The sequence below is a fragment of the Lepisma saccharinum genome, chromosome 29 (assembly GCF_977018435.1).
Source record: "Lepisma saccharinum chromosome 29, izLepSacc3.1, whole genome shotgun sequence".
NCBI classification, from domain to species: Eukaryota; Metazoa; Arthropoda; class Insecta; order Zygentoma; family Lepismatidae; genus Lepisma; species Lepisma saccharinum.
The window spans coordinates 16,896,915-16,923,880 of NC_139257.1; the positions used below are offsets into that span (position 1 = coordinate 16,896,915).

A 26,966-nucleotide genomic window follows, 5' to 3' on the forward strand; every position below is an offset into this window, starting at 1 on the left:
ATTTGAATTTATGGTGTTCATGCAATAATTAACACACATTATTTTGGCTAAAATGAAATTATATGTGTGAAATACATACTTTTTGGTTCTTTCATTTTCCAAGGGGGGCACGCCCCCCCCCTTCCGGATGCCCATGTTAATACTCAGTTTTCTCAACTTCACAACAGCAACTTGTAAATAAAGTATACTTTATTTTATGATGCAAAGAAATGCAGATATCTACAAAAAATTATTTCGATTGAAACAATGACATTTATAAATTGTGCTGTAATTCATTTACTTGAGAGGCACGATTATATATTCGTATATTATTTTGTAGCAACATATCATGTGCATGTGATCACATGACGTTTTACAGCTGTATGAGGTGCGAACTTATGATATTATGTGATTAAGACAAAGACTTGGTTATTACGAAAATATTAGCCAAACATATTAGCAGTAATGTAAGTAGAAGTGGACGATCTGGACGATCGATCAGCTGTAGTACTAAAAAAAGTTTTCTTCAGATGAAGAGGCGATTGTACAACTTGAAACTCTGTATTTATTTCCTCTAAATTACAGCCTTAAGCAGTATATACATGCAGCACACTTACTATACACATACACATAATTTGTCTTTTATATATTCCCCTTTTGATATTTACCCAATATTTTACTTACCAACATCTTCCAATATATACAATGATGAAAATGATACCATCTACATTGAAATTCCACATTTTCTAGATCTACAAGAATGCGTACCCCTCTGTGGTTCATGATTCCAATATGGAAGTAGAACTGAACAGTTTATAAGACTTGAGGCACCTGTCACTCTTAAACAGAACGTGATGAATGTTCTCAACATTTCCATATTCGCGGTTAGTATTTGATATAGTATGAATCTTATGCAGCTGTATGCTCAAGTCATATCAATTCATTATCCCGACCCTACCTTTCACTGTTGTAAACCAATAATGTTTAATCTATTTACGTTAGCTATGATCATGTAGAAATTTACTCACATTGAAATTCATTGTCACATCATTTTTTTCCAGTCTTTTACTAAAGATATGTATACTGTGGTTTTAATTCCAGAATTGGTTGAATTTCCCTTCCCTTTTTTAGCATACATTTCATTTTTTAGATTTCGATCACGTTCCCTAACCAAAGTTAAGGGTATTTTTCCTGTGTTCCTTAAGTTTTGCAGCTGTCCATTCCATTCTTGTCTTTCGCTTTGTTCTCAGTATTGGTTCTCATTGTAGAATTGTTATATCATTGTTCACACTTTTGATTGTTGACTGTCTTTGAAAGACTGGATTCCAATAGGAATCGAAGATATATATCTACAGTTTTTCGATTGTTAAAATCCAGCCTATCTTGAAATACAACACAATCCGTTTATTGTTTCCGAGGCGGTATTTCAGTGCCCATTATCAGGGCGCTCTTGGTATCTTTAATGTTATACACAATCTTGCCCTCCACTTTATACTCCTCGTAGGGAACTTCGGCAAGGACCTTGTATCCAAGCCTGTGTGCAAGTCTTTGTGATTGACCCGCTGTGAAGAGCGTTTTGGTCACTTTAATCCCGATGGCTTGGCACATATCGAATCTTGCTTTCAAAATCGCCAGTCCTAATCCTTTCCCCCTGTAGGTTGGCGTCACGGATAATCCCAGACCGTCTATGTACTTATCTGTGTTGTAGTGCTCGTAGACATTCACGAGTTTGCTGCAGTACTTGAGGAACACTAAGTTGGTGAGCAGAGCATGTCCCTTGCACTTGAATTCCTCCTCTGGGGCATCTTTGCTCTCCACGGCCAAGCAGTTAAATCCCACGACGCGATTGGTCCGCTCGTCGACCGCCATGATGCTGACGTCATCTTGCAGAACATCCGTCCAGAATTCTGCGCCTTCGGCCATGGACACTGCGTCATCGCAGTAGTTGAGGGCTCTGCAGATTGGTTCGTCTCTCACGAAATCTTCCATAACCTGGGTGATGATTTCTGGAATCCTGTCTCTTGTCACATCCTGAATGTGGATGGTGTCTTGCTGACTCCACTCTTGAAGAGGAACATTTGCAGGTCTTCTAAAACGTGGCATCTTAGAGTCTGCAATGTAACACGGAAAAATTAATCTTTCAAATCATGAATATATTTTCATTTAGATGAAAAACTATATCAAAGACATCTAGTACCAGACCAGAAAACCTTCCATTTCCCAACAGAATACAGATACTGTGACATAGCCATGCAGAGCTAACTATTCCGTTTTCTTATAGCAACATAGCGTTTCCATCAATGTTTTCTATGGTCTTGACCATAAAAATCTGTCAAAATGTGTTGTAGATCACTTTCATGCTCAGATAGACAAATTTAACTAGATCTACAGTTTAAACTGGGATAGAGTTATTGAAATTTTCCCTCACCTAGTATGGAACGGATATCCTTGATTATATATCTATTGGTTTAGAATCGCTACCTTTTGAATCCTTTTTTCACCCAAAGGTAGCGGTTCAATCATATGAGCTATTTTTTTTGCTGTCTGGTATCAGATGCCTGCGAATTATATTCACTTAATATTTCGAAAAATACAATTATTAAGGTCTGGCTAGCCTGTAGATTTTCGCGTCTTTTTATATCTTAATTGAGCGGGTGACGTTCAGTATATGCTTTCCTCCCACCTAACTCCTGTTAAAAAGCAGAGCGATATTTACTAAACACATAAATACAATTATGAAATCAAAATATGAAAAAGAAAAATGAAGAAATTCAAAACACAACATATTTGGATTTGGGGACATGCCCCTCATCAACCCTCTCTTTGCAGGGCTCTAATAAATTATCTCCTTTAAGTAAAGATAATTTTTTACCATCCACAATGTATTATCGACGCGTTTACTTCGTTAACGTCCAAGAACTGAAGAAAGCCGCCGCCACGAACGTGGGTGGGGTTAAACAGCGGGCGAGTTGTTTTCGTCCAATCACACTCAACCTTCAGCCAATGGGCGCAGCTGTCATTCTGCTTGTCTACTCCACGTGGAGTCTCGGTCACATAACTGCGGATACGCTGTTGTCGTAGTTTGCAACTTCAATGTAGAGACCGTCGGAAGGTGTTAATGCGGTGGAGGAACAAGGTGGCGTAGAGTAGTTAAGCTGCAACACTGTACGTTGTATGTGATTGTTGCAGCTGATGGGCGCGCTCCGTGGACTCCAAAGCCAGCCGGTCGTTAACGAAGCTAGCGCGTCGATTATACAGGGGATGGGCAAAGATTCACCATTCGAAAACAACCATATAAGCATAAGATCGCAAAGGTAAACGATATTACTAACTACAATATCCGCTGAAAATTGTCGCGACATAAACATGAAAGAGAGAGAGAGAGAGAAGTGGAAATATGAAGAACGCTAACAATGACAAATAGTTTAGTACAACAATATCTGAAGGGAGATTTGGATCTAAATAGAGTGAAACACGAGGTGAGTGAAACGCTGAACTGCATATTCCATATCCATCCCCTGATATAAGAATAATCAGATCAAGAAGTCTCGGGAAGGATAGATATATTATAGGATTCTTGTTGGTAAGCGTGATAGTAAGAGTCCTGTAGGAAGACAAACTGATTGATTTGATTAATCTCACTTCGCTTTTCTGCCACTTTTGGCTAATCGCGACGATGGGAATGAAGGGACACTCACTAAGAACATCCATACCCAGGCCGGAATTCGAACCCGGGATCTCTGGTGTCGAAGCACAATGTGCTAACCACTCCGCCACGAAGGCCGGCCGTAGGAAGACCAAGATGAAGATGGAACGATAATGTTGACATCGACCTGAGGCTCAGGATAGGGACAGATGGAAGACTAGGTTGCTGTGGCAATAGACCCTAAGTATTATCAAGCAGTGTTTCCCAACCGCTGCACCGCGGCCCGGTACTTGGTCCTGACACCGCGAGAGGTTCTGGAATTTGTCATTTTAGTTTCCGCGTTAGTGTTCATTGACAAATATTTTATAGTGGAAATATTGTGAGAAGGAATAATATCATTGAATGAGTCGAAATAATAATGGTGCACCCTGCACTGCGTCTTGCAGACTAACGAGGCTCTGGCGTCTCGACTCAGTGGGACTTGTGTGCTTGTGGTCGTCCTTTAATCAATTTCATCACAAGTCTTCCTCATATTTTCTATTAGCCAGAACTGGCAGAAAAGCGAATACACTAAATCATTCCTAATTTGGATCATCGACTATCGTATGTGGTATGGATAATAAGTAAATACTAACAAAAAAAGGGGGACCCCCAGAAGATGCCCAGCCTCCACCCGCATACATTAAGAGGCATGCGCTTGGATGGGAGCCGAACTGGCCAGTCTGCCACTGCACGTGCGCAAGAAAAGTAGTGTTGCCCACGGGACGAGACGGGACAGGCTTTTAAAAATTCGAGACGAGACGAGATTGACCATGTGCCATAAGACAAACGAATATTTTCGAGACGAGACAGCATTTCCAAGAGACTCCACGAGACGAGACAGGCCAAAGTCTCGTCTCGTGGGCAACACTAAAGAAAAGCATGATCTAAATAATGTTACGAAAGTAGTTCTTGCATAAGATATCTCAATCTCATTGTGCGTCATCAGGAACAAATAAAGAATCCCAGAGTGCAAAGGAGACGATAAGTAGATTATTATACAAGTTCAAAAGGAGTAAAGTCACGGACGGCATGTCAAGGAAATACATTTAGGAAAGAAAGCAATAGACAGACTTAAAAACTAAGTTTGAAATTCTTGAAGCCAATTTCTTAATTCATTGTAGTGAAGTAGGGCTAGTTTATGTATAGTGTGACAGTAGGAAACGAAACATGAGTTGGGAACTACAGGCAGAAAATGTAGAGTTTGTCACGATAGAATTTCGATAGTTTTTCGAATATATGAAAAAGGGTTAGCCTATTACAATAGAAAGGTAGTGTATTTGGATCCCATCTCTATTTACAGGGAATGCAATTGTGCCTGGTAGATTTGCTCCGTAAATATTTTTGATAATGTACTGACTTCTAGAAGTTGCTGTAAAAGTTACACAATTTTACCGTTAAAATATAACCTGTTCATCTATCGGGTGATTCCCTCGCTAGAGAACCGAAACTCTTGTCTATAAAACTGCCACTTACTTAAATTTTGTCTTGAAATTTTGTATGCACATACCTTGAGCAATGTAAAACAGGATCTAACCCCTCGCAAATATGTTTGGACTCTTCCAGTGACCTTTTCTTTTGTTCCGCGACAATGCATCTTGGTAGTGTTGGCTCAAATGTATAGGGATTACAATATACACAATCGAGGAGCGTGTGTTCCTCGTTCAAGGGGACCTAGTGAAATTTCGTGTGCACGAAAATTATGTTATTCTGTATTAATAACGGTCACTGTGCGAATTAAGCTTTTTGCTTTTGGAGGGGGTGCCCATTCAATGGCGTATTTTGTGATTATATTTCTGGAGGTAGTTGTTTTTGGGGGGGATGTATGTAAATTTGTATATGTTACCAGTCACTAAACTATTGCTTTGCGGTTCCAAGTACCTTAGAATATTGAGTTTTAACCTAGGACATTAAATATTATAACATTTACACGTAATTTAGAATCACTAAGTATATTTACATTCTAAGAAACTCAAACTCAGAGGCGTCTCCTGAACGCATGCGTCAATTGTGGGAAAAATGACATTTTGCTCTGCGACGACATTAATGAGCATTTCTACATTCTAATTTCTTCATATAGGAGAAGTGTTTATTTTACACGAGAGCGCTCAACTAAGCTTTTATTACATTTCTTGGAACTGAAGTGAAAGAAAGTAATAATTATTTTCCCACAATTGACGCATGCGTCACTTCAGATCCAAGAAATGTAATATAATCTTAGTTAAGCGCTCGTGTAAAATAAATACTTCTCCTATATGATGAAATTAGAATGTAGAAATGCTCATAAATGTCGTCGCAGAGCAAGCTGTCCTTTTCCCCACAATTAACGCATGCATGTGCTAACCACTCTGCCACGGGGACCGGTAGCAGCACTATGCCATGAGGTTGTCAAGTTGCAGAATGGCGTGCCCCTTTAATCCACAAGCCTGAATACTTTTCGGCAGGGAAATCTTTGATGACAGGACTATCAATGGAAACATTTTTTTTCTATTGTGTTTGTTACATTGAAATGATGTACTACATATATGGTTTCGATCTCATTTTCTTTGAGCCGGCCCCCGTTGAAGAGTGGCTAGCATATCGCGCTACGACGGCAGGGGTCCCGGGTTCGATTCCCGGCCTGGGCATGGATGTTTGTGAGTGTCCATTGATCAGTTTCATCATATCACTTATCCCGATCTTCGCAAATTAACCAAAAGTGGCACAAGAAGCGAAGTTATACAATGTAAATCAATCAATCATTTTCTTTGAGGGGACAAAAAACATCCTTGGCTTGATAAAAATAATTTTATTTTGCCAAGCATAAACTTTTTTGTGTGGTGGAAACTTCGGCACCCCCCCCCCCCTTATTTCGCACACTACCATACGAAGCCCTAATTGATCAACTATGCACCAAGAGAGCAACTTATACTTAGACTCTTAGTGATTCTAAGCGCATTTGAAGGTACGTATCCAAGGGTACGGCTCTGGGAGCACCTAACCCCCCCCCCGAAATCCTATAAATAGCTAATTTAAATACTGTATAGTGATAATTAATTTTACTTTCTTAGCAGTATTAAACATCCCGTACAATAAGTTGTAATCTACTGAGAAATTCATCTTCAGGGCTTCTAGCCCCCCACCCCACCAACATTATCTTCAAGGCGGCTGCTGTAAGTGATGAGCCCCCAAGGAGAATTCTTGCTACGGGCCTGCATGTGGTGAGCTGATTTGTTTTTTTCCCCCTGATATTTAGTAAGGATGTCAGGAAAATTTAGAAGGGGAGAGGGCGGGGAGGGGGCAAGGGGAGATTTCGGGTCCACAAAAATTGTCATGTATTGATAGACACAATAAACTTTTCCTCAAAACTGGCGGAAACTCTATTTCTGAACGGGTCTGTGCCCCTCCCCACCATTTAGCGTCCCCACTGTTCTGAAACAGTAAGGAAGTCCAACACGGAGAAGGAAATAAACATGAAAAGGCTGACGTTTTACAAACGGAAAGACGAGCCCCAAAAAGTTAGTGACATCACACTGATTACATCATAGAGGTAGGTGACCTCTACCGGCCACAGCTGGAAGTTTACCTCGCCTCAGCGTTCCAAAAAGAAACAATTCGTGACATGCATAGAAGACAGAATGCAACTGCATTCCTTATTGGGTTACAGGCACGCGCAAGGACGCACTAACGTTACAAATGGTTGGAATGAATGAATGAATCACTTACCTTGCGATTGTGTTCGTACTTCTAATGCAGCTGGTAGCTTCCTCTTCCTTGCCAGTACAACGGCACGAGCAGCACTGGATGTGTTACGTAAAACCTCGATCAAGGTTTACATGTGAGCAGGAAATTGGTTGTCTGTGGCTCCCCTGTAATCCACGACGATGATGCACAGTGTAGCCCAGTTCTTTGTTGGCCAGATCTGAACTGTTGATAACGAAGAGTGTTCTAACCGAAGTTCAAACACACATTGTAGCTGCATGGTCGTGCTGAATATTATGTAATGCAAATAATACGCGTATAAAACATGCCTTCTGCAGCAATTTAGAGCTCTGTGGTCTGTAAAGTCAAGGTCAAACGACATTTTATAACCCGTGATCTCTTCCGTTTATACGAGTCAAAAACAGTTGTTATATCCAGTGACGTACCGTGACGAACATGTGAAGGTTGCCATCACAAAAGAATAGTTTCCTAGTATCCTATCGAGTTGATAAATATCCCCATAGAGCCAAACCTAGATCTCCATTACGTCCACCGTGGGGAACATGGATACTATCAAGAAAGATGGCCGGAGGCTACAATATATACGGACGGATCAAAAGACGATACCGACGTCGGTTCTGCATTTTATATCCCGTCCAAGAATATAATTAGACAATTTAAACTATCTTCCGACGCGTCAATTTTTTCGGCGGAATGTTACGCAATTTATAGAGCATTACTTCATATCCTAACATCGGACATTCCACAGTCTCTTATCCTGACAGACGCCCTGAGCGTGCTCCAAACGTTGTCCAGAGCTGGCATCGCAGCCCACAAACTTACGATTTTTCCTTATCTTATTCAAAGTGCAGCGGGGGTGTAAGGGGTGACCTTCCACGTAGTGCACCCAAATATCAACCTCACTTCCACGTTAGTACACCCTGGACTGAAGACTAACGAGGCTCTGGCGACTGGCCCCATGGCCAGTATAATTTTGATTGTGTTGTCCTGTTCTTTTGTCCTTATGTGTGTTGAGTGCCCCTTTACAGCCTCAGCTTTTAACAAAAGTCAGAACATTTTAAGCTTTTAAGATTTTACTTATGCAACGTTAGAGTTGTTATTTGTAATGGTAAGGGGCTGGCCCCCGTATAATGTGACGGGAGCAAAATAGCCTAAGTGCTGACGCTCCCAAAATTTTAAATTCAAAATCAAAATCAAATCAAAGTGCAGCGTTACGACTTCGAAAACGGGGACAGAAAGTGACCTTCACCTACATTAAGGCACATACCAATCAAAACAAATCCCACGATTTAGTAGATAACTACGCAAAACAAGCTCGGTCACTTGTACACGCAACTCCCTTACGATTACCTTATACAGACTTGCTCCCCCGAGTAAAAATGAATTACTGGTGTACCCATTAAATCCAAAACACAACAAGCTACAAGTGGAACGCGAATATCGGTACAAAACAACCTTGGTATCAATCTCTGAATCTACCTCGGGCAGTGATTGTGTTCACCTTGAGAATGCACACGGGTCACGTGCTCGTGAATCAACATTTGGCAAGAATACACGCGGTACCTTCAACTACTTCCTGTCAATGCGGAGAACCCAGCCAAACAATAACGCATCTGATTTTCCAATGCCCCTTACGACAAGTTCATCGGGAAACGTTCTATAAAACCCTACTTCGATTAGATGTTCCATTTCCGGTGTCAATCCCAATCTTAATAAGCCAGCCTCGAGCTCCCACTATGTGGGCGCTATATAGCTTCGCACGGAAACACAACATTGTCATGTAAAAAAAAGGAAATATATAGTGTAACATAGCCCACAGGATACCCCCCCTTAGTGAAAATCACGAGTGAAAGTGAAAGTGAATTGTGAAAGTGCCATAAGGGATACCGAGGAAGAAGACACGATGAAGTAGGAGCACATAAAACAGTCCCGCTGGCTCGAAACCGCAAAGGATAGGCGGTGTGAGCCAAGAAAAGGCAAGCAAGCAAGCAAGCCTATCGAGTTGAGCTTTTCTCCAGAAAATGCTTGATGTGTTCGATTTGAAGGCGGAGCAAGAAGAAAGATGATTGAGTCTGTGGTTACAGATGTGATTGTGTAAGTGATTTGATGCAAAGATAATTTTGTGTTCTAAGTTAGAATTTGAGACTTTATAGTTTATTGTTTGAATATTAGTGTCGTTTTAAATATATGTGCGACAATGTGAACATTAATTCATGAAAAAATCTAAAGGCCGTAAAGCCAAATTTGCTGGTACAAAACCAGCTGAATCCAACATGGACACGGACATTAGTGCCATGGAACTTTCCAGCAACGTGGATATCATAACTTCGGTAGAAGAAGTTAATAAGTTGAATTCTCAGTGTAATAATATAGATTACACCCAACAAATTAGTAAATCAAGTTCCAAAAGAGTTTATGAGCAACAGGTATTGAAGTACAGAAGTAATCATTTAGGTCCGTATAAAATATTTGTGAAATCTAAACATCAGGATGCCTCAGGTGGAAATGGCAAAGGAAACATTGGTCAACTTCACATTTTAAAATTAGGCCAAATAGTCAGCAAAGAAAATATTAGAGGTTTGAAAGAGATAGATAGCCTTGGGAAAAATCTAGCTAGACTTACATTTACGACATCTAATTATGCAAATGATTTCCTTTCGAATCCATTACTGTTACAGAATAATTGGGAAGGTTTTTTCCATCACACCGAGTACGAAGAATGGGAATTAAGAAAGATGTACATCAGTCAATAAGTGAAGATGAAATTTTGCAAAATATAAATTCATCAACAGCCAAAGTAATAAAGGTAAAACGCATTGTGAAGTATAAGTACGAGGAGGGTACTCGCGTTGCTGTTCCAACTCGAACGGTAATTGTAACATTCGACTCGCAATCCTTACCACAATATGTCACACTGTTTTACAAAAAGTTTGATATTGATAGGTACATTCCCTTGATTAAACAGTGCACTAATTGTTTTTATTATGGGCAGTTCAGGGCTAATTGCAAAAGTAAATTAAAATGCAAACGCTCTGGTGAGAATCACGAATCGTCCTCTTGCACAAATAAGATCAAGTGTTTCCATTGTAATCAGGAGCACACTGCAATTGACAAAAACTGTCCTGAAAAAAACGCCAAAAGGAAATAATCAAAATTATGACAGTTCAGAATGTTACGTTTAACGAAGCTATGAAGAAAGTCCCAAAAATTAACTATATGTATGGATATGAACAGATATCTACTGGCCATGTTCAGGAAATAGAAAAGACAGTAATGCCATTTACATATGCTTCGATATCTAACAATTCGAGTAGCACCTCATATCATAATAATATAATACAAGATCAATACAGTGTATCTAATAAAAGGCCATTGTACAGTTCAAAGAAAGCTGGAAAATATTTGGAAGAGACTGAGTCTTCTCAAGGGAAAACGTCAGAAATCTTCTCAAACATTGAAACCATTTGGACAAAATGAATATAAAAAGAGAATGACAAACCCTGATTATTCTTTGTCAGGATCTCGAAAAGACAATGCTCCGGATTTGTCGACAACATGTCAACAAAATAAAGTATTTGTTCTTGCAGAGGCGGCTCAAGCTATCCAGCCAAATCGGGCACAAGAACAAAATTCTACAAAATTTCTAAATAATTTTTCATTATTTATAGAACAAATATGTAGCCTAGCAGGGACTTCGACATTGAACGTTAACCAGGACTGGACTTGCATTGCTACAAGTATTTTGCAATACTTATTTCAACAACCAGCATGCCAGACAAAGTCTTGAAAATATTACAATGGAATATACGAAGTTTAGTTCCTAATAGACATAATTTACAACATATTTTATCTTATTTTTCTGCAGATGTCCTTCTTATACAAGAAACGTGGTTGAAAACTGACTCAACATTGAAGTTTAAAGGTTACAATTGGATAAGAGATGATCGTTTAGATGGATACGGTTGTTCAGCTATAGGTGTTAAAAGAAATATACAGTATGACATTATTTTGTTTCAAAATATAAACAGTCAAATTCAGATTACAGGTGTTCGGATTGCTGATACGTCTTATGTATCAATTTACTGCCCTCCCACAGTGCACCTCCCTGTTACAGTGTGGCAGAATATCCTTGGGCAGCTTCCACCAAACACTTCATTTGTGCTGGCAGGGGACATTAATGCACACCACCCTATGTGGGGCTGTTCTCTAACTGATCGATCAGGTAAAGATTTGTATAATTACTTGCAAGATTCCTCAGCTGTATTACTCAACGACGGGACACCTACAAGACCTAATGAACAGACGAGTGCTCAAGACATAACTATTACCTCAAATTATATAGCTTCAAAAATCCATTGGAGTGTATTAGAGAAGTGTTACAACAGTAATCACATGCCAATTATGATAACCTTTCAACATAATAAAAATATAACGTGGTTTACTATGCGCTCTGAACAAAACAATAGTCAATATATATCAAGAAGGGTTGAATGGCAGAAATTCTCCGGAAATGTAAACAATGCAATAAAGAATGAATTGTTGAAACAAGAAGTATCGTATGACACATTGGTATCTCTCATTCGACAAGAACAAATAAATGCAACAGTATCTAATTTTGGATCTAGAAGAGAAGTGACTCCGTGGTGGACAACGGATTGCCAGAAATGGGTAAACGAACGACAAAAAGCATACATAAATTATAAGGAGAATCCTACCATCAATCATTTTATTAGATATAAAGTAGGGATGGGACTGATTAATCGGTACTCTATCGGTATCGGCCGATATAGGCATATCGGTGTATCGGTTTATCGGTAAAATTACCGATTATTTTACCGATCCGATATATCGATAAATATCTTATAATTTAGTGCAAAATTCTGCCATTTTGTTGTAATTTTTATGGATAATCTCCATGCCCTACTTTCTGAAAAAGTAAATGTCTAAATAATCAACTTCTTTTGCATTGCAATCAGCTCGAAACACGTATTTATTACAGAGATCAATGAAATTTCAGGGTCTTCAAGGACCATTTCTAATTTTATATCGGATCGGTAGAATATCGGTTATCGGTATTGGTAAATTTTATATCGGTACTGTATCGGTATCGGCCAAAATTTCATATCGGCCCATCCCTAATATAAAGAAATTGCAGCAAAAACTCAGAGGTTCCTAAAGAAATCAAAATCATACTTTTGGAAGTCATTTTGCTCTACATTAACTAAAGATTCTTCTATTTCAGTGACTTGGAAAATAATAAGAAGTATGTCCAATAATAATACTTGCCATTATTTTGGAGGAGATATCAATTCAGCCTGGATAAAAGAATTTCACCGCAAGTTGACACCAGATACAGTTGAATCTTTGTCAATTGTTAAACTCTATGAAATATCCAGAAACATCCACGTTAGAATCGCTATTCACTATGGATGAATTAGAATATGTTGTTCATAAACGAAAGAAAACGTCTCCGGGTTTAGATGGTATTACATACGAATGTATTCAACACTGGCCTTTGAATGGATATGAAATTTTACTAAATACATACAATTCAATATGGAATAGTGGAGAAATTCCATCACAGTGGAAAGAAGTGGTGATAATACCCATATTAAAACCAGGTAAACAATCAGGAATACATACGAACTATAGACCTATTGCAATGTCATCATGCCTTGCTAAATTATATGAACATTTAATACTGAACAGACTCACATGGTGGGTCGAATATAATCAGAAATTACCGAAACATCAGATGGGATTTAGGAAAGGAACTGGAACAGTAGATGTATTAGCGACACTAATTTTAGATATATGGCTATCTTTCACACGGCGGGAATTTTGTATCGTAGTTTTCCTCGATCTAAGTAGCGCCTATGATTCTGTCCTTCCAAATATACTGTTACAAAAATTGGAGAAAATGAACGTTCCACGTAATTTTATAAAAAGTATTCTTGGATTATTATTGGCACGTAAGTTGTACATTCGATATGGAGGACAGTTATCCACCGCACGTTATGCACATAAAGGTCTACCACAAGGCGCAGTGCTGAGTCCCATGCTATTTAATATGTACACGGCAGATTTAGGCTCAAAAATTCTTCAACACACTCGTCTATTACAATATGCAGATGATTTTGTTATATACACTAGTAGTAAAAATATTCAAGAAGGGGCTCAAAAAATTCAAAAATCTCTGGATGAATTATCATCATGGTGTGATATCAATGGAATTGAAGTAAATCCAGATAAGTCTTCGGTGGTAGTTTTTAATAAGAAGAGATCTCATTCATGCATATCAATAAATATAAACGGAAAAACTATTAGTAAAAAAAAAAAGTCATAAATTTTTGGGACTTATATTAGATGAAAAACTTAAATGGAAGTCACAAGTAGAACTGGCACAATGTAAGGGATCTCAAGTGTTTAACATAATAAAAATGTTGACAGTTAAGAAAAAGTGGGGTGCTGATCCTAAATTATGACATCAGATCCATAAACATATGCTAAATTCGAGACTAGAGTATGGTTCCTTTATGTACAATGATAATTTAAGTTGGGCTTTTAACACGCGCCCACCCAGCGTCGAATAACATGGGTACCTGGAGGAAACCCTGGGGGGGTAAAGGCGGTCAGGGGCGTGATGCTGATCACATCACCCTCACTCATGACCGGATCAAGAAAGTGTGGGGCGTTACCCCCACACCCCCTATACGCCTTCATGGCGTGGTGCTAAGCACAGGGGAACACTTTACCTTTTTTTAACACGCTATCTTCTATCCAATATAGCAGTTTATCCAGAATTTATGGCCTTTGGAAAGGAACTAAAAAACAAGCAACTTTCTTAGAAGTGGGAGATCCACCATACAAACTTAGAGTTAAATATCTTGCGAGCAAATTTTTACTTAAGAAAATTGCCAACACGACATCTCCGATCATACCAAAACTTCAATTGTTAGACTCTTTGATGCTCAACAGACGTACAGCAAAATATAAATCCAGATTACCTATACTATATTATGCTTATAAGGACATTAATAAATTTCAAGCTAATATTATTCGCTTACCTAATGCACCATGCTTCATGACAGACTACTTTAATATGATATCTCCCATGAAGATTCATTTTCCTGCCTACCCAAGTAGAGTTTTCAGGAAGACAATCCCTACAATTTCAAATAATATATATCAATCAAGACTACATACATTCAAAATTACAATGTGAATATCACATATATACAGATGCTTCAAAATCAACGTCTGGAAAAACAGGAGCAGCATTTTACTGTGATAATTCTGCAGAATTCAAAATTTTTCCTTTGCCATCGTATCTGTCCATTTACACTGCAGAAGCTTTTGCAATATGACAGGCATTGCTTTATGTACAAAAGAAGAAGCTAAATTCAGTTCTAATCGCAACCGATTCAGCCTCTGTGCTAAATTCTTTACAGTTTGCATCATGGTCATGTCATACGGAATGGTACAGTGGGATCCATGAGTATTACCGTGCAAATTGTCCATCACCATGTTCATGCACTTTATTTGACCCAATAAGAGCTTCAAGAATTAAAAGAAAACTCAAAACAAGCTCTTGATAACTTCTGCACCAGCATACATAAAAACTCATCGCTTAAAAATTCATAGGATGTAAGAGAAAAATTAATGAAAATAGTCATGGACAATTTGCACGATAATACTCATGGATCCCACTGTACATTGTTAACATAAGAATACTCACACTGAAATTAACGAGATTGGGATATGATATCAACTTTATTTGCACACCTGGGCATTCTTTAATAGAAGGGAACAATATAGCAGATACTTTGGCAAAATATGCAGCGAATCAAACAATCCAACGGCCGCTTTCAATAAAGATTCCGTCCGTAGTTTTGGAATCACACACAAGAAAAATACTATTTACTGACTGGCAAAGCTTGTGGACAAATACTGGCACTCAATGCGGTAAGGCCTACTATTCTATACAAGAAAGAATTCCAAAGGAATGTTGGTTTAAACAGATTCAACTCTCCCGGAGTTCCCTCACAACTATAATGCGCTGCAGGTTAAATCACACTATCGCCGCAGCTCACCTTTACAAGAAGAATTTAGTGACTTCACCAGTTTGTTTGTGCAATGAATATACTGCAACTCCAAACCACATTATATTTCAATGCAAACTTTATGAAACTTACAGAGAACCATTTTTACAGGAATTGTACAGGAGTGGACTACAAGCGCCACTGACACTGCCTTGTTTACTGACTTCACCTTCATCCTCGGTAATCTATATTCTTACAAAATATCTTAATAAGTCTAATATAATTCTGTAAAAGTGTAATGAAATTTGGAAACTATTTATTATGAAAGGAATAATTGTGAGTAAATATTATGTGCATACATGTATATAATACCAATTGATAAATTGTTAACTGGTGCGTGGATTTTGTCCACAACCAATAAATATTTTATAAAAAAGGTAACATTATCGTATGGGTAAAACGGATTCCTTCAAATTTCCTTCAAATGTACAGGAGAAAGTGCTTACGGAAATCATTTTCTTGAGCGTTTTGGAAGTTCCTGAATGTAGATTTGATCCATTTTAATGTGAATGCGTGTTGTTTTCTGCGAAAATCTCTGTCCGACACGCTGTTTCTGCTCCGCCATTTGCTTTTTGCATGAGAGTGCGATGTTCCGTGTGTTAAGACGATGCAACCCCGTAGCCAGTGTTTCAGCCTCGCCGTGGTTTCACTAGAACCACCTGTCGAGTTCGGAACAAGCCATTTTCCCCCGAATGGGTGTCACTTATCGCACAACATTGTAGCAACATTGTGTTCGGACGTCACAGGAGAGAGCTGTTTTTACAATTTTTCTTTGTATTTATGCAATGGAACCTAACCTAACAGGCCTAACCTAACCACGTAGGCATTCCTCGTCTGACGTCAATATTCAAGGTTGCAAGATTGTTGTGCGTAAAGGAAGAGAATTAACGAATTACGAAAGAAAGATGGTTCCGACCCGAATGGGTGTCACTTATCGCACAACACTGTAGCAACATTGTGTTCTGACGTCACAGGAAAGATCTTTTTCATGTTAGGCAATACCAGCTAACGCGTCTCTTAGCGAAAATAATAATTTTTCTTTGTATCTATGCTAATGGAACCTAACCCAACAGGCCTAACCTAACCACGTAGGCATTCCTCGTCTGACGTCAATATTCAAGGTTGCAAGATGGTTGTGCGTAAAGGAAGAGCATTAACAAATTTCGAAAGAGAGATGGTTCCGACCCGAATGGGTGTCACTTATCGCACAACACTCTAGCAACATTGTGTTCTGACGTCACAGGAGAGACCTTTTTCAAGTTAGGCAATACAAAGGTAACGCGTCTCTTAGCGAAAATATTATTTTTTCTTTGTATTTATGCTAATGGAACCTAACCTAACAGGCCTAACCTAACCACGTAGGCATTCCTCGTCTGACGTCAATATTCAAGGTTGCAAGAGTGTTGTGCGTAAAGGAAGAACATTAACGAATTGCGAAAGAAAGATGGTTCCGAATTGCTGTGTATGGACAATGAACGTGGTAAATCGCAAGGTTATTTTACAAGTTCTACACGTAAATGCGACGTATTAGCATAATTTCAAATAGGGGCACGAAAGTAGATATTTTCCGGTGAACGAGGTTGCACCACTGCATAAATCGACAAAACACTCTCAGAACGCCCCCTAAACCAGTATGCTATTACGGCCATAATGTGTTACAGATTCGAAACAACAAGTAACAGTAAGTACTCGTAAATAGAGAAAATAAACATTATCTTAGTTAGAAATGCATTATTTCGCCTTAAGAAATGTTCCGCAACACGTTAGCAATGTAAAGAAGTCCGAAATATATGATTCGTAGGTGTTTCACCCATACGATAATAGTACCATAAAAAAAAAAAAGGCGGAGCAAGTAATTCGCCCGTATTTCCATCTAGTGTAGTCAATAGGTCTCGGGTTCGATCCTCGGTGGAGACAATTGCATAGCGGCTCGGATTCCACATTAATCTATAGGTCCAGACCGAGGCTTCCGAGATGTGTATGCTTCCTGTATACTCCGTATACGGTTCGCAACCTGTGATGTTTAAAGGACTGATGACGTCAAAGGATTAGTCGTGTGTTTTGGAGAAATACATGTATTTGAATGAGCGAGTTGTTCGAAAAATAGTTCCTGTAAATGTATTTATTCCAGAGTAAGAATAATAATTATTATTAAAGGTATATAATTATAAGGATTTTAGATATGAAATTCTTCTAACAATATTATCATGATAAAACATGAGGTTTATTGTGTTCTCTTGCTTCTTGCTTTGGACTTCTAAATTAAAGTAAGTTGCTTGCATTAATATTCTCATTTTCCGTGTGATCGTAAATCCCTTTTCACAGGTATGAATTACTGATAGATCATTTAAGGTTAGTGTTTTTAACATCCAGGCATTTCGAATAGGTTAGGTTAGTAAGTTTGTTGCGTTAGCATTTGTACACTTTCTCTCTTTGCTTGATATAAAATGTTTAATTCGAAAAAAAGAGATAATGATTTATATATCTACAACCAAACCAATCAAACTTTACCGGATTTCTAGAACATTAAAAAATTATTCAAATTATACACGGAAATTGCGTTTCCAAACTTTGAAAGCTTATTTAATACGAAATTCCAATATTACAAGTTCTTTCCTCAACCTTCTGTGCGTCAACTTTACAAAATTATCTTGCATGCATAACTTGAATCGTAAGTGTTTATTCCACAGCAATTCAATAGCAATTATATACTAACGATGACAATTCTTTACGAATTTAGTGTGTTTCAAATGTAGGAAAACATTTTATCTCTATCGCCTATTTTCCCTTTTTAATTTGAAAAATAAAGGTACATTATGCAGAACGGTAAAGATTGGATTTTTGCTTTTATCAATATTATTTATGTATTTTCTAATGCCGTATAACATTTGAAATGTTCTTGAGGTGAAAACAACGTAATGACGAATAAGAAAGGACGATTCAGTCAGAAAAATAAATATTATATTCTTATAATTCACTTTGTTAAATGTTGTAAATGGACTATATTTGACTAATCCTGTGATGTCACGGAAGCTGGTGTGAGGTTCGGATATAAGTATCTCGGAAGCCCCGTCCAGCCCATCTGAATGTAAGGTGAGCTTAAAAGTAAACTTTGCCAACATTTTGTTCATTCCAAACCGGAAAAAGAAAACTTTCTCTTCTCTGAGAATACAAGTTATTTGTCTATCATCAATAATTTTCAATGTAAGAAATTAATTTTAAGGTAGTTTAATGATATTGTTGCACAATCTGATTGACTTTATGACGTAGGTTAAAACAATAAAAATATATCTAAACGTGGATAAAGCAGGCTGTCTTCCGTGGCAGAATGATTAGCAATGATTAAAGATTGTATTGAGATTTGGCAGTCTTGTAGACATAAAGGTTTCCTACGCAGTATATTCTAATGTACAGTGGGGTCCATGAGTATTACCGTGCAAATTGTCCACGACTAGTTTCATTCATTTCTCTCTTACATCCTATGTGTTTTTAAGCGATGGATTTTTATGTATGCGAGTGCAGAGGTTGTTAACAGCTTGTTTTGAGTTTTCTTTTAATTCTTGAAGCTCTTATTGGGTCAAATAAAGTGCACGAACATGGTGATGGACAATTTGCACGGTCATACTCATGGATCCCACTGTACAATCATCTTGGTCTCGTTAAGAACTTCGAACATTTCCTGTTATTTTTGTACATCTTTCTCCTCTTATGAAATCGAACGCAGTGAAAGTAAAATTCGCACAGCGAGGCCCGTCAGGTCCGGAACTTTCGTGTGTCGTAGTTTGAAGGAACTAACAAGTTTGCAAGTATTTTATTCCTGTTAAGGCTTTCTACCAGGGGCGTATATTGTAGACTATCTGCGAAGCCTGAAGCCTAGAGAGTTATAATACAGAAGAAAAATCGATTAGAAATTGTGAATACAATTTACTCATTTCATTGGGAAGATGATAGCGATTCAGGAGTTGGCAACATAATTTCTTAGGAGTTTTCAACCTAATTGACGTTGACATGGGAACGTTACTTCCTTGAAGACGCCGAAAACGAGCGAAATGGGAGTGTCTAACCACTTATATATGGCCTAGTCTTGTCTCTTCCTACATAGAATAAAACCAGGTGTCGTAATGAGATATTCCAGATCTTGAAGTCACCATACGCCACTGCTTTGTACGATATCGTATCTAGTTGCAAATATTACCTGTCTCACCTCGATTCATGAACACCCGTCTCATTCTTGTCTCTATTCCGAAGTATAAACAACACCTACAACGTGTCACCGCACAAACTAGAGCGTATAGTGGCCATTAAGGCAAAACACTTTTCTGAATAAAATGTTTGACGCTTCGTTTCGACGCTACGTACACTCCGAAAAACGGAATTTTGTCCTGAATATATGCAATGCGTAGCACTGGCGTTCAGTAGCTACTAATGGATTGATTTTGTTAGAAATTTCAACAAATATATGATTATGTAGCTAAATGACCAGACAGATATCCGCTCGGAATGTCTGAAAATTTCGAGACTAGACGAAACTTGTACAGAGAGGGTAATCGGGACTGGAACTACAGTTCTAGGGTGTTCGGTAAAACGAGCTTAAAAGTCAAGAAATGAAATTTTACAGCATGCAGTTATTTAATTCTTTTAATAGGAAACATTACAGACATAATATATTTGTTGAATCATCACTGTTAAGAATCTTTACACACGCTCGGTATAAAATTATACAGAAAATCGCAGTTTGTGGCTTAAGTGCTACCCCCCGAACACCCTAGAGTTTGAGTGGGATTCGAACCACTGTGTAATGTGCCTCCACCAGATATCGAACACGGGACCTCTCGATTACAAGGCGACAACGTTACCACTACGCTATGGATTGAGCCTTAAATCAAGGCATGCACGTTATGCATGTGATAAAGTAATTGTTCAAAACGCTTTATAATTACAATATTATTATAGGTGTGTTTTAGACGTCAGGATGCGCACAGCCGCCATGTTTGCGGCCAACTTTTCATTGTTTGCAAGGAAATATCTACCACGTAGTGTTCGTTGCATCTTCACCAACTGCACGTTTGTTTGAAATCACGAATGTCTGTATTAGTGCAGTGGGATCCATGAGTATTACCGTGCAAATTGTCCACGACTAGTTTCATTAATTTTTCTCTTCCATCCTATGTGTTTTTAAGCGATGGATTTTTATGTATGCGAGTGCAGAGGTTGTTAACAGCTTGTTTTGAGTTTTCTTTTAATTCTTGAAGCTCTTATTGGGTCAAATAAAGTGCACGAACATGGTGATGGACAATTTGCACGGTCATACTCATGGATCCCACTGTACAATCATCTTGGTCTCGTTAAGAACTTCGAACATTTCCTGTTATTTTTGTACATCTTTCTCCTCTTATGAAATCGAACGCAGTGAAAGTAAAATTCGCACAGCGAGGCCCGTCAGGTCCGGAACTTTCGTGTGTCGTAGTTTGAAGGAACTAACAAGTTTGCAAGTATTTTATTCCTGTTAAGGCTTTCTACCAGGGGCGTATATTGTAGACTATCTGCGAAGCCTGAAGCCTAGAGAGTTATAATACAGAAGAAAAATCGATTAGAAATTGTGAATACAATTTACTCATTTCATTGGGAAGATGATAGCGATTCAGGAGTTGGCAACATAATTTCTTAGGAGTTTTCAACCTAATTGACGTTGACATGGGAACGTTACTTCCTTGAAGACGCCGAAAACGAGCGAAATGGGAGTGTCTAACCACTTATATATGGCCTAGTCTTGTCTCTTCCTACATAGAATAAAACCAGGTGTCGTAATGAGATATTCCAGATCTTGAAGTCACCATACGCCACTGCTTTGTACGATATCGTATCTAGTTGCAAATATTACCTGTCTCACCTCGATTCATGAACACCCGTCTCATTCTTGTCTCTATTCCGAAGTATAAACAACACCTACAACGTGTCACCGCACAAACTAGAGCGTATAGTGGCCATTAAGGCAAAACACTTTTCTGAATAAAATGTTTGACGCTTCGTTTCGACGCTACGTACACTCCGAAAAACGGAATTTTGTCCTGAATATATGCAATGCGTAGCACTGGCGTTCAGTAGCTACTAATGGATTGATTTTGTTAGAAATTTCAACAAATATATGATTATGTAGCTAAATGACCAGACAGATATCCGCTCGGAATGTCTGAAAATTTCGAGACTAGACGAAACTTGTACAGAGAGGGTAATCGGGACTGGAACTACAGTTCTAGGGTGTTCGGTAAAACGAGCTTAAAAGTCAAGAAATGAAATTTTACAGCATGCAGTTATTTAATTCTTTTAATAGGAAACATTACAGACATAATATATTTGTTGAATCATCACTGTTAAGAATCTTTACACACGCTCGGTATAAAATTATACAGAAAATCGCAGTTTGTGGCTTAAGTGCTACCCCCCGAACACCCTAGAGTTTGAGTGGGATTCGAACCACTGTGTAATGTGCCTCCACCAGATATCGAACACGGGACCTCTCGATTACAAGGCGACAACGTTACCACTACGCTATGGATTGAGCCTTAAATCAAGGCATGCACGTTATGCATGTGATAAAGTAATTGTTCAAAACGCTTTATAATTACAATATTATTATAGGTGTGTTTTAGACGTCAGGATGCGCACAGCCGCCATGTTTGCGGCCAACTTTTCATTGTTTGCAAGGAAATATCTACCACGTAGTGTTCGTTGCATCTTCACCAACTGCACGTTTGTTTGAAATCACGAATGTCTGTATTAGTGCAGTGGGATCCATGAGTATTACCGTGCAAACTGTCCACGACTAGTTTCATTAATTTTTCTCTTCCATCCTATGTGTTTTTAAGCGATGGATTTTTATGTATGCGAGTGCAGAGGTTGTTAACAGCTTGTTTTGAGTTTTCTTTTAATTCTTGAAGCTCTTATTGGGTCAAATAAAGTGCACGAACATGGTGATGGACAATTTGCACGGTCATACTCATGGATCCCACTGTACAATCATCTTGGTCTCGTTAAGAACTTCGAACATTTCCTGTTATTTTTGTACATCTTTCTCCTCTTATGAAATCGAACGCAGTGAAAGTAAAATTCGCACAGCGAGGCCCGTCAGGTCCGGAACTTTCGTGTGTCGTAGTTTGAAGGAACTAACAAGTTTGCAAGTATTTTATTCCTGTTAAGGCTTTCTACCAGGGGCGTATATTGTAGACTATCTGCGAAGCCTGAAGCCTAGAGAGTTATAATACAGAAGAAAAATCGATTAGAAATTGTGAATACAATTTACTCATTTCATTGGGAAGATGATAGCGATTCAGGAGTTGGCAACATAATTTCTTAGGAGTTTTCAACCTAATTGACGTTGACATGGGAACGTTACTTCCTTGAAGACGCCGAAAACGAGCGAAATGGGAGTGTCTAACCACTTATATATGGCCTAGTCTTGTCTCTTCCTACATAGAATAAAACCAGGTGTCGTAATGAGATATTCCAGATCTTGAAGTCACCATACGCCACTGCTTTGTACGATATCGTATCTAGTTGCAAATATTACCTGTCTCACCTCGATTCATGAACACCCGTCTCATTCTTGTCTCTATTCCGAAGTATAAACAACACCTACAACGTGTCACCGCACAAACTAGAGCGTATAGTGGCCATTAAGGCAAAACACTTTTCTGAATAAAATGTTTGACGCTTCGTTTCGACGCTACGTACACTCCGAAAAACGGAATTTTGTCCTGAATATATGCAATGCGTAGCACTGGCGTTCAGTAGCTACTAATGGATTGATTTTGTTAGAAATTTCAACAAATATATGATTATGTAGCTAAATGACCAGACAGATATCCGCTCGGAATGTCTGAAAATTTCGAGACTAGACGAAACTTGTACAGAGAGGGTAATCGGGACTGGAACTACAGTTCTAGGGTGTTCGGTAAAACGAGCTTAAAAGTCAAGAAATGAAATTTTACAGCATGCAGTTATTTAATTCTTTTAATAGGAAACATTACAGACATAATATATTTGTTGAATCATCACTGTTAAGAATCTTTACACACGCTCGGTATAAAATTATACAGAAAATCGCAGTTTGTGGCTTAAGTGCTACCCCCCGAACACCCTAGAGTTTGAGTGGGATTCGAACCACTGTGTAATGTGCCTCCACCAGATATCGAACACGGGACCTCTCGATTACAAGGCGACAACGTTACCACTACGCTATGGATTGAGCCTTAAATCAAGGCATGCACGTTATGCATGTGATAAAGTAATTGTTCAAAACGCTTTATAATTACAATATTATTATAGGTGTGTTTTAGACGTCAGGATGCGCACAGCCGCCATGTTTGCGGCCAACTTTTCATTGTTTGCAAGGAAATATCTACCACGTAGTGTTCGTTGCATCTTCACCAACTGCACGTTTGTTTGAAATCACGAATGTCTGTATTAGTGCAGTGGGATCCATGAGTATTACCGTGCAAACTGTCCACGACTAGTTTCATTAATTTTTCTCTTCCATCCTATGTGTTTTTAAGCGATGGATTTTTATGTATGCGAGTGCAGAGGTTGTTAACAGCTTGTTTTGAGTTTTCTTTTAATTCTTGAAGCTCTTATTGGGTCAAATAAAGTGCACGAACATGGTGATGGACAATTTGCACGGTCATACTCATGGATCCCACTGTACAATCATCTTGGTCTCGTTAAGAACTTCGAACATTTCCTGTTATTTTTGTACATCTTTCTCCTCTTATGAAATCGAACGCAGTGAAAGTAAAATTCGCACAGCGAGGCCCGTCAGGTCCGGAACTTTCGTGTGTCGTAGTTTGAAGGAACTAACAAGTTTGCAAGTATTTTATTCCTGTTAAGGCTTTCTACCAGGGGCGTATATTGTAGACTATCTGCGAAGCCTGAAGCCTAGAGAGTTATAATACAGAAGAAAAATCGATTAGAAATTGTGAATACAATTTACTCATTTCATTGGGAAGATGATAGCGATTCAGGAGTTGGCAACATAATTTCTTAGGAGTTTTCAACCTAATTGACGTTGACATGGGAACGTTACTTCCTTGAAGACGCCGAAAACGAGCGAAATGGGAGTGTCTAACCACTTATATATGGCCTAGTCTTGTCTCTTCCTACATAGAATAAAACCAGGTGTCGTAATGAGATATTCCAGATCTTGAAGTCACCATACGCCACTGCTTTGTACGATATCGTATCTAGTTGCAAATATTACCTGTCTCACCTCGATTCATGAACACCCGTCTCATTCTTGTCTCTATTCCGAAGTATAAACAACACCTACAACGTGTCACCGCACAAACTAGAGCGTATAGTGGCCATTAAGGCAAAACACTTTTCTGAATAAAATGTTTGACGCTTCGTTTCGACGCTACGTACACTCCGAAAAACGGAATTTTGTCCTGAATATATGCAATGCGTAGCACTGGCGTTCAGTAGCTACTAATGGATTGATTTTGTTAGAAATTTCAACAAATATATGATTATGTAGCTAAATGACCAGACAGATATCCGCTCGGAATGTCTGAAAATTTCGAGACTAGACGAAACTTGTACAGAGAGGGTAATCGGGACTGGAACTACAGTTCTAGGGTGTTCGGTAAAACGAGCTTAAAAGTCAAGAAATGAAATTTTACAGCATGCAGTTATTTAATTCTTTTAATAGGAAACATTACAGACATAATATATTTGTTGAATCATCACTGTTAAGAATCTTTACACACGCTCGGTATAAAATTATACAGAAAATCGCAGTTTGTGGCTTAAGTGCTACCCCCCGAACACCCTAGAGTTTGAGTGGGATTCGAACCACTGTGTAATGTGCCTCCACCAGATATCGAACACGGGACCTCTCGATTACAAGGCGACAACGTTACCACTACGCTATGGATTGAGCCTTAAATCAAGGCATGCACGTTATGCATGTGATAAAGTAATTGTTCAAAACGCTTTATAATTACAATATTATTATAGGTGGGTTTTAGACGTCAGGATGCGCACAGCCGCCATGTTTGCGGCCTACTTTTCATTGTTTGCAAGGAAATATCTGCCACGTAGTGTTCGTTACATCTTCACCAACTTCACGTTTCTTTGAAATCACGAATGTCTGTGTTAGTATAGTCAACGGCAAAGATAATGGTAGGCAAATTGTCCACCACTATTTTAATTACTTTTTTATTCTACATCCTGTGTTGTTTTAAGGAATGAAACTATGTTGGTTCGAAGCATGCATTTCCCTCTGCTTATTGACGTCATTATTTCAATTCATTGTAATCACATTGTGTAATACAGACCGAATGAAAATGGTGGTGGACAATTTGCCTACTGTTTCTTTCGCCGTTGGGTGTACAGTGGGATCCATGAGTATTACCGTGCAACTTGTCCACGACTAGTTTCATTCATTTTTCTCTTACATCCTATGTTTTTAAGCGATGGAGTTCTATGTATGCGGATGCAGAAGTTGTCAACAGCTTGTTTTGAGTTTTCTTTTTATTCTTGAAGCTATTATTGGGTCAAATAAAGTGCACGAACATGGTGATGGACAATTTGCGCGGTCATACTCATGGATCCCACTGTACTGTAACTCCCGCCCGCTCACTAGAATTCTGTATGCTTACAAGAATTGCCACAATTATGGCTGCTCGAAGCCACAATGGAACAGTTTGTGACTTAAGTGAAACACATCTATTCTCGAGAATATTAAGAGCTACCACGTGAATTAACGTAACCGTATTCTTCGTGGACAGGTTCACCTATACGAATTTCAACTTAGATATGAGCTTAGAAATGATGTAACTCACCTGCAACAGCAAACAGTATCTTCTGTTGTTTGGACAGCTAAGAAATAATCGCCAAAAGCCCAGAGACAATATCCCTTATCACAGTGTAAATACGAGTCCTCGAGAGTGAATAATCTTATTTCGTTTTCGTACATTTCTTATCCCATTTGAGAGCAAAGTCCATCGCGATTAGATGCCAGTAGATCCTTGGTAACAGAAATAAATCACTCTTTCTGCCTCTTGCAATTCATGGTGCAATGCACACGTGGGTTCGTCGGATCCTTTTTTCCCATGACGTAATTTGAAGGCCTTTACAAATTTGCTAAACACGCACAACAGTTCGAGAGTGTTTTTGAATTAAAGTTTTACAAGGAATTCAATCAGTTATCGCATAGGGTCGAGAAGTAAGGATAAGTGTATTGAGTATATAGTGCGAAATAATGTACACGTTTCTTTCTAGATGCAATTAAATATATATATAGAGGGTTTGAGATGTCAGAAAAATAAACCGTTATCTACAAGAGGTTAATGTAGATATCTCCGAACAGCTTGTTGTAATATAAGCAGAAAGGATGTAAGTTTCGAGTAAGTGGAGGTGTACTGACTTCAGTTGCGTTGCGACCGTAGCATGCATGTAATACTTGAAAATTTCGCATACCATACTGTGTGCGCTGTTGTGAC

The 26,966-nt window shown here is 38.6% G+C and overlaps 2 protein-coding genes across 3 annotated transcripts in view; both read right to left on the bottom strand.

Annotated features, from left to right (window-relative positions):
• Positions 1-26,458, bottom strand: part of LOC145981268 (arylalkylamine N-acetyltransferase 1-like) — a 127,084-nt gene extending 100,626 nt beyond the window's left edge. Inside the window, exon 1 of one of the 2 annotated variants that reach the window (XM_083114425.1) lies at positions 26,307-26,411. The gene's annotated coding sequence lies outside the window, so the exon portion shown is untranslated. Of the gene's footprint in view, positions 1-26,306 lie in introns of both variants that reach the window. The other variant, XM_083114426.1, reaches the window with a different exon arrangement.
• On the bottom strand, positions 522-7,634 carry LOC145981620 (uncharacterized). Its single transcript, XM_083114995.1, has 2 exons — positions 7,370-7,634; positions 522-2,090 (listed from the first exon to the last, which is right to left on the bottom strand). The coding sequence occupies exon 2, from the start codon at positions 2,080-2,082 to the stop codon at positions 1,384-1,386; it is 699 nt and encodes a 232-aa protein (XP_082971121.1). The 5' UTR covers positions 2,083-2,090; positions 7,370-7,634; the 3' UTR covers positions 522-1,383.
• Positions 26,459-26,966: the final 508 nt, after the last annotated feature.

What these genes read in the sequence shown, in the direction of transcription:
- LOC145981620 (XM_083114995.1), bottom strand. Translation starts at nt 2,082, where the DNA reads ATGCCACGTTTTAGAAGACCTGCAAATGTTCCTCTTCAAGAGTGGAGT.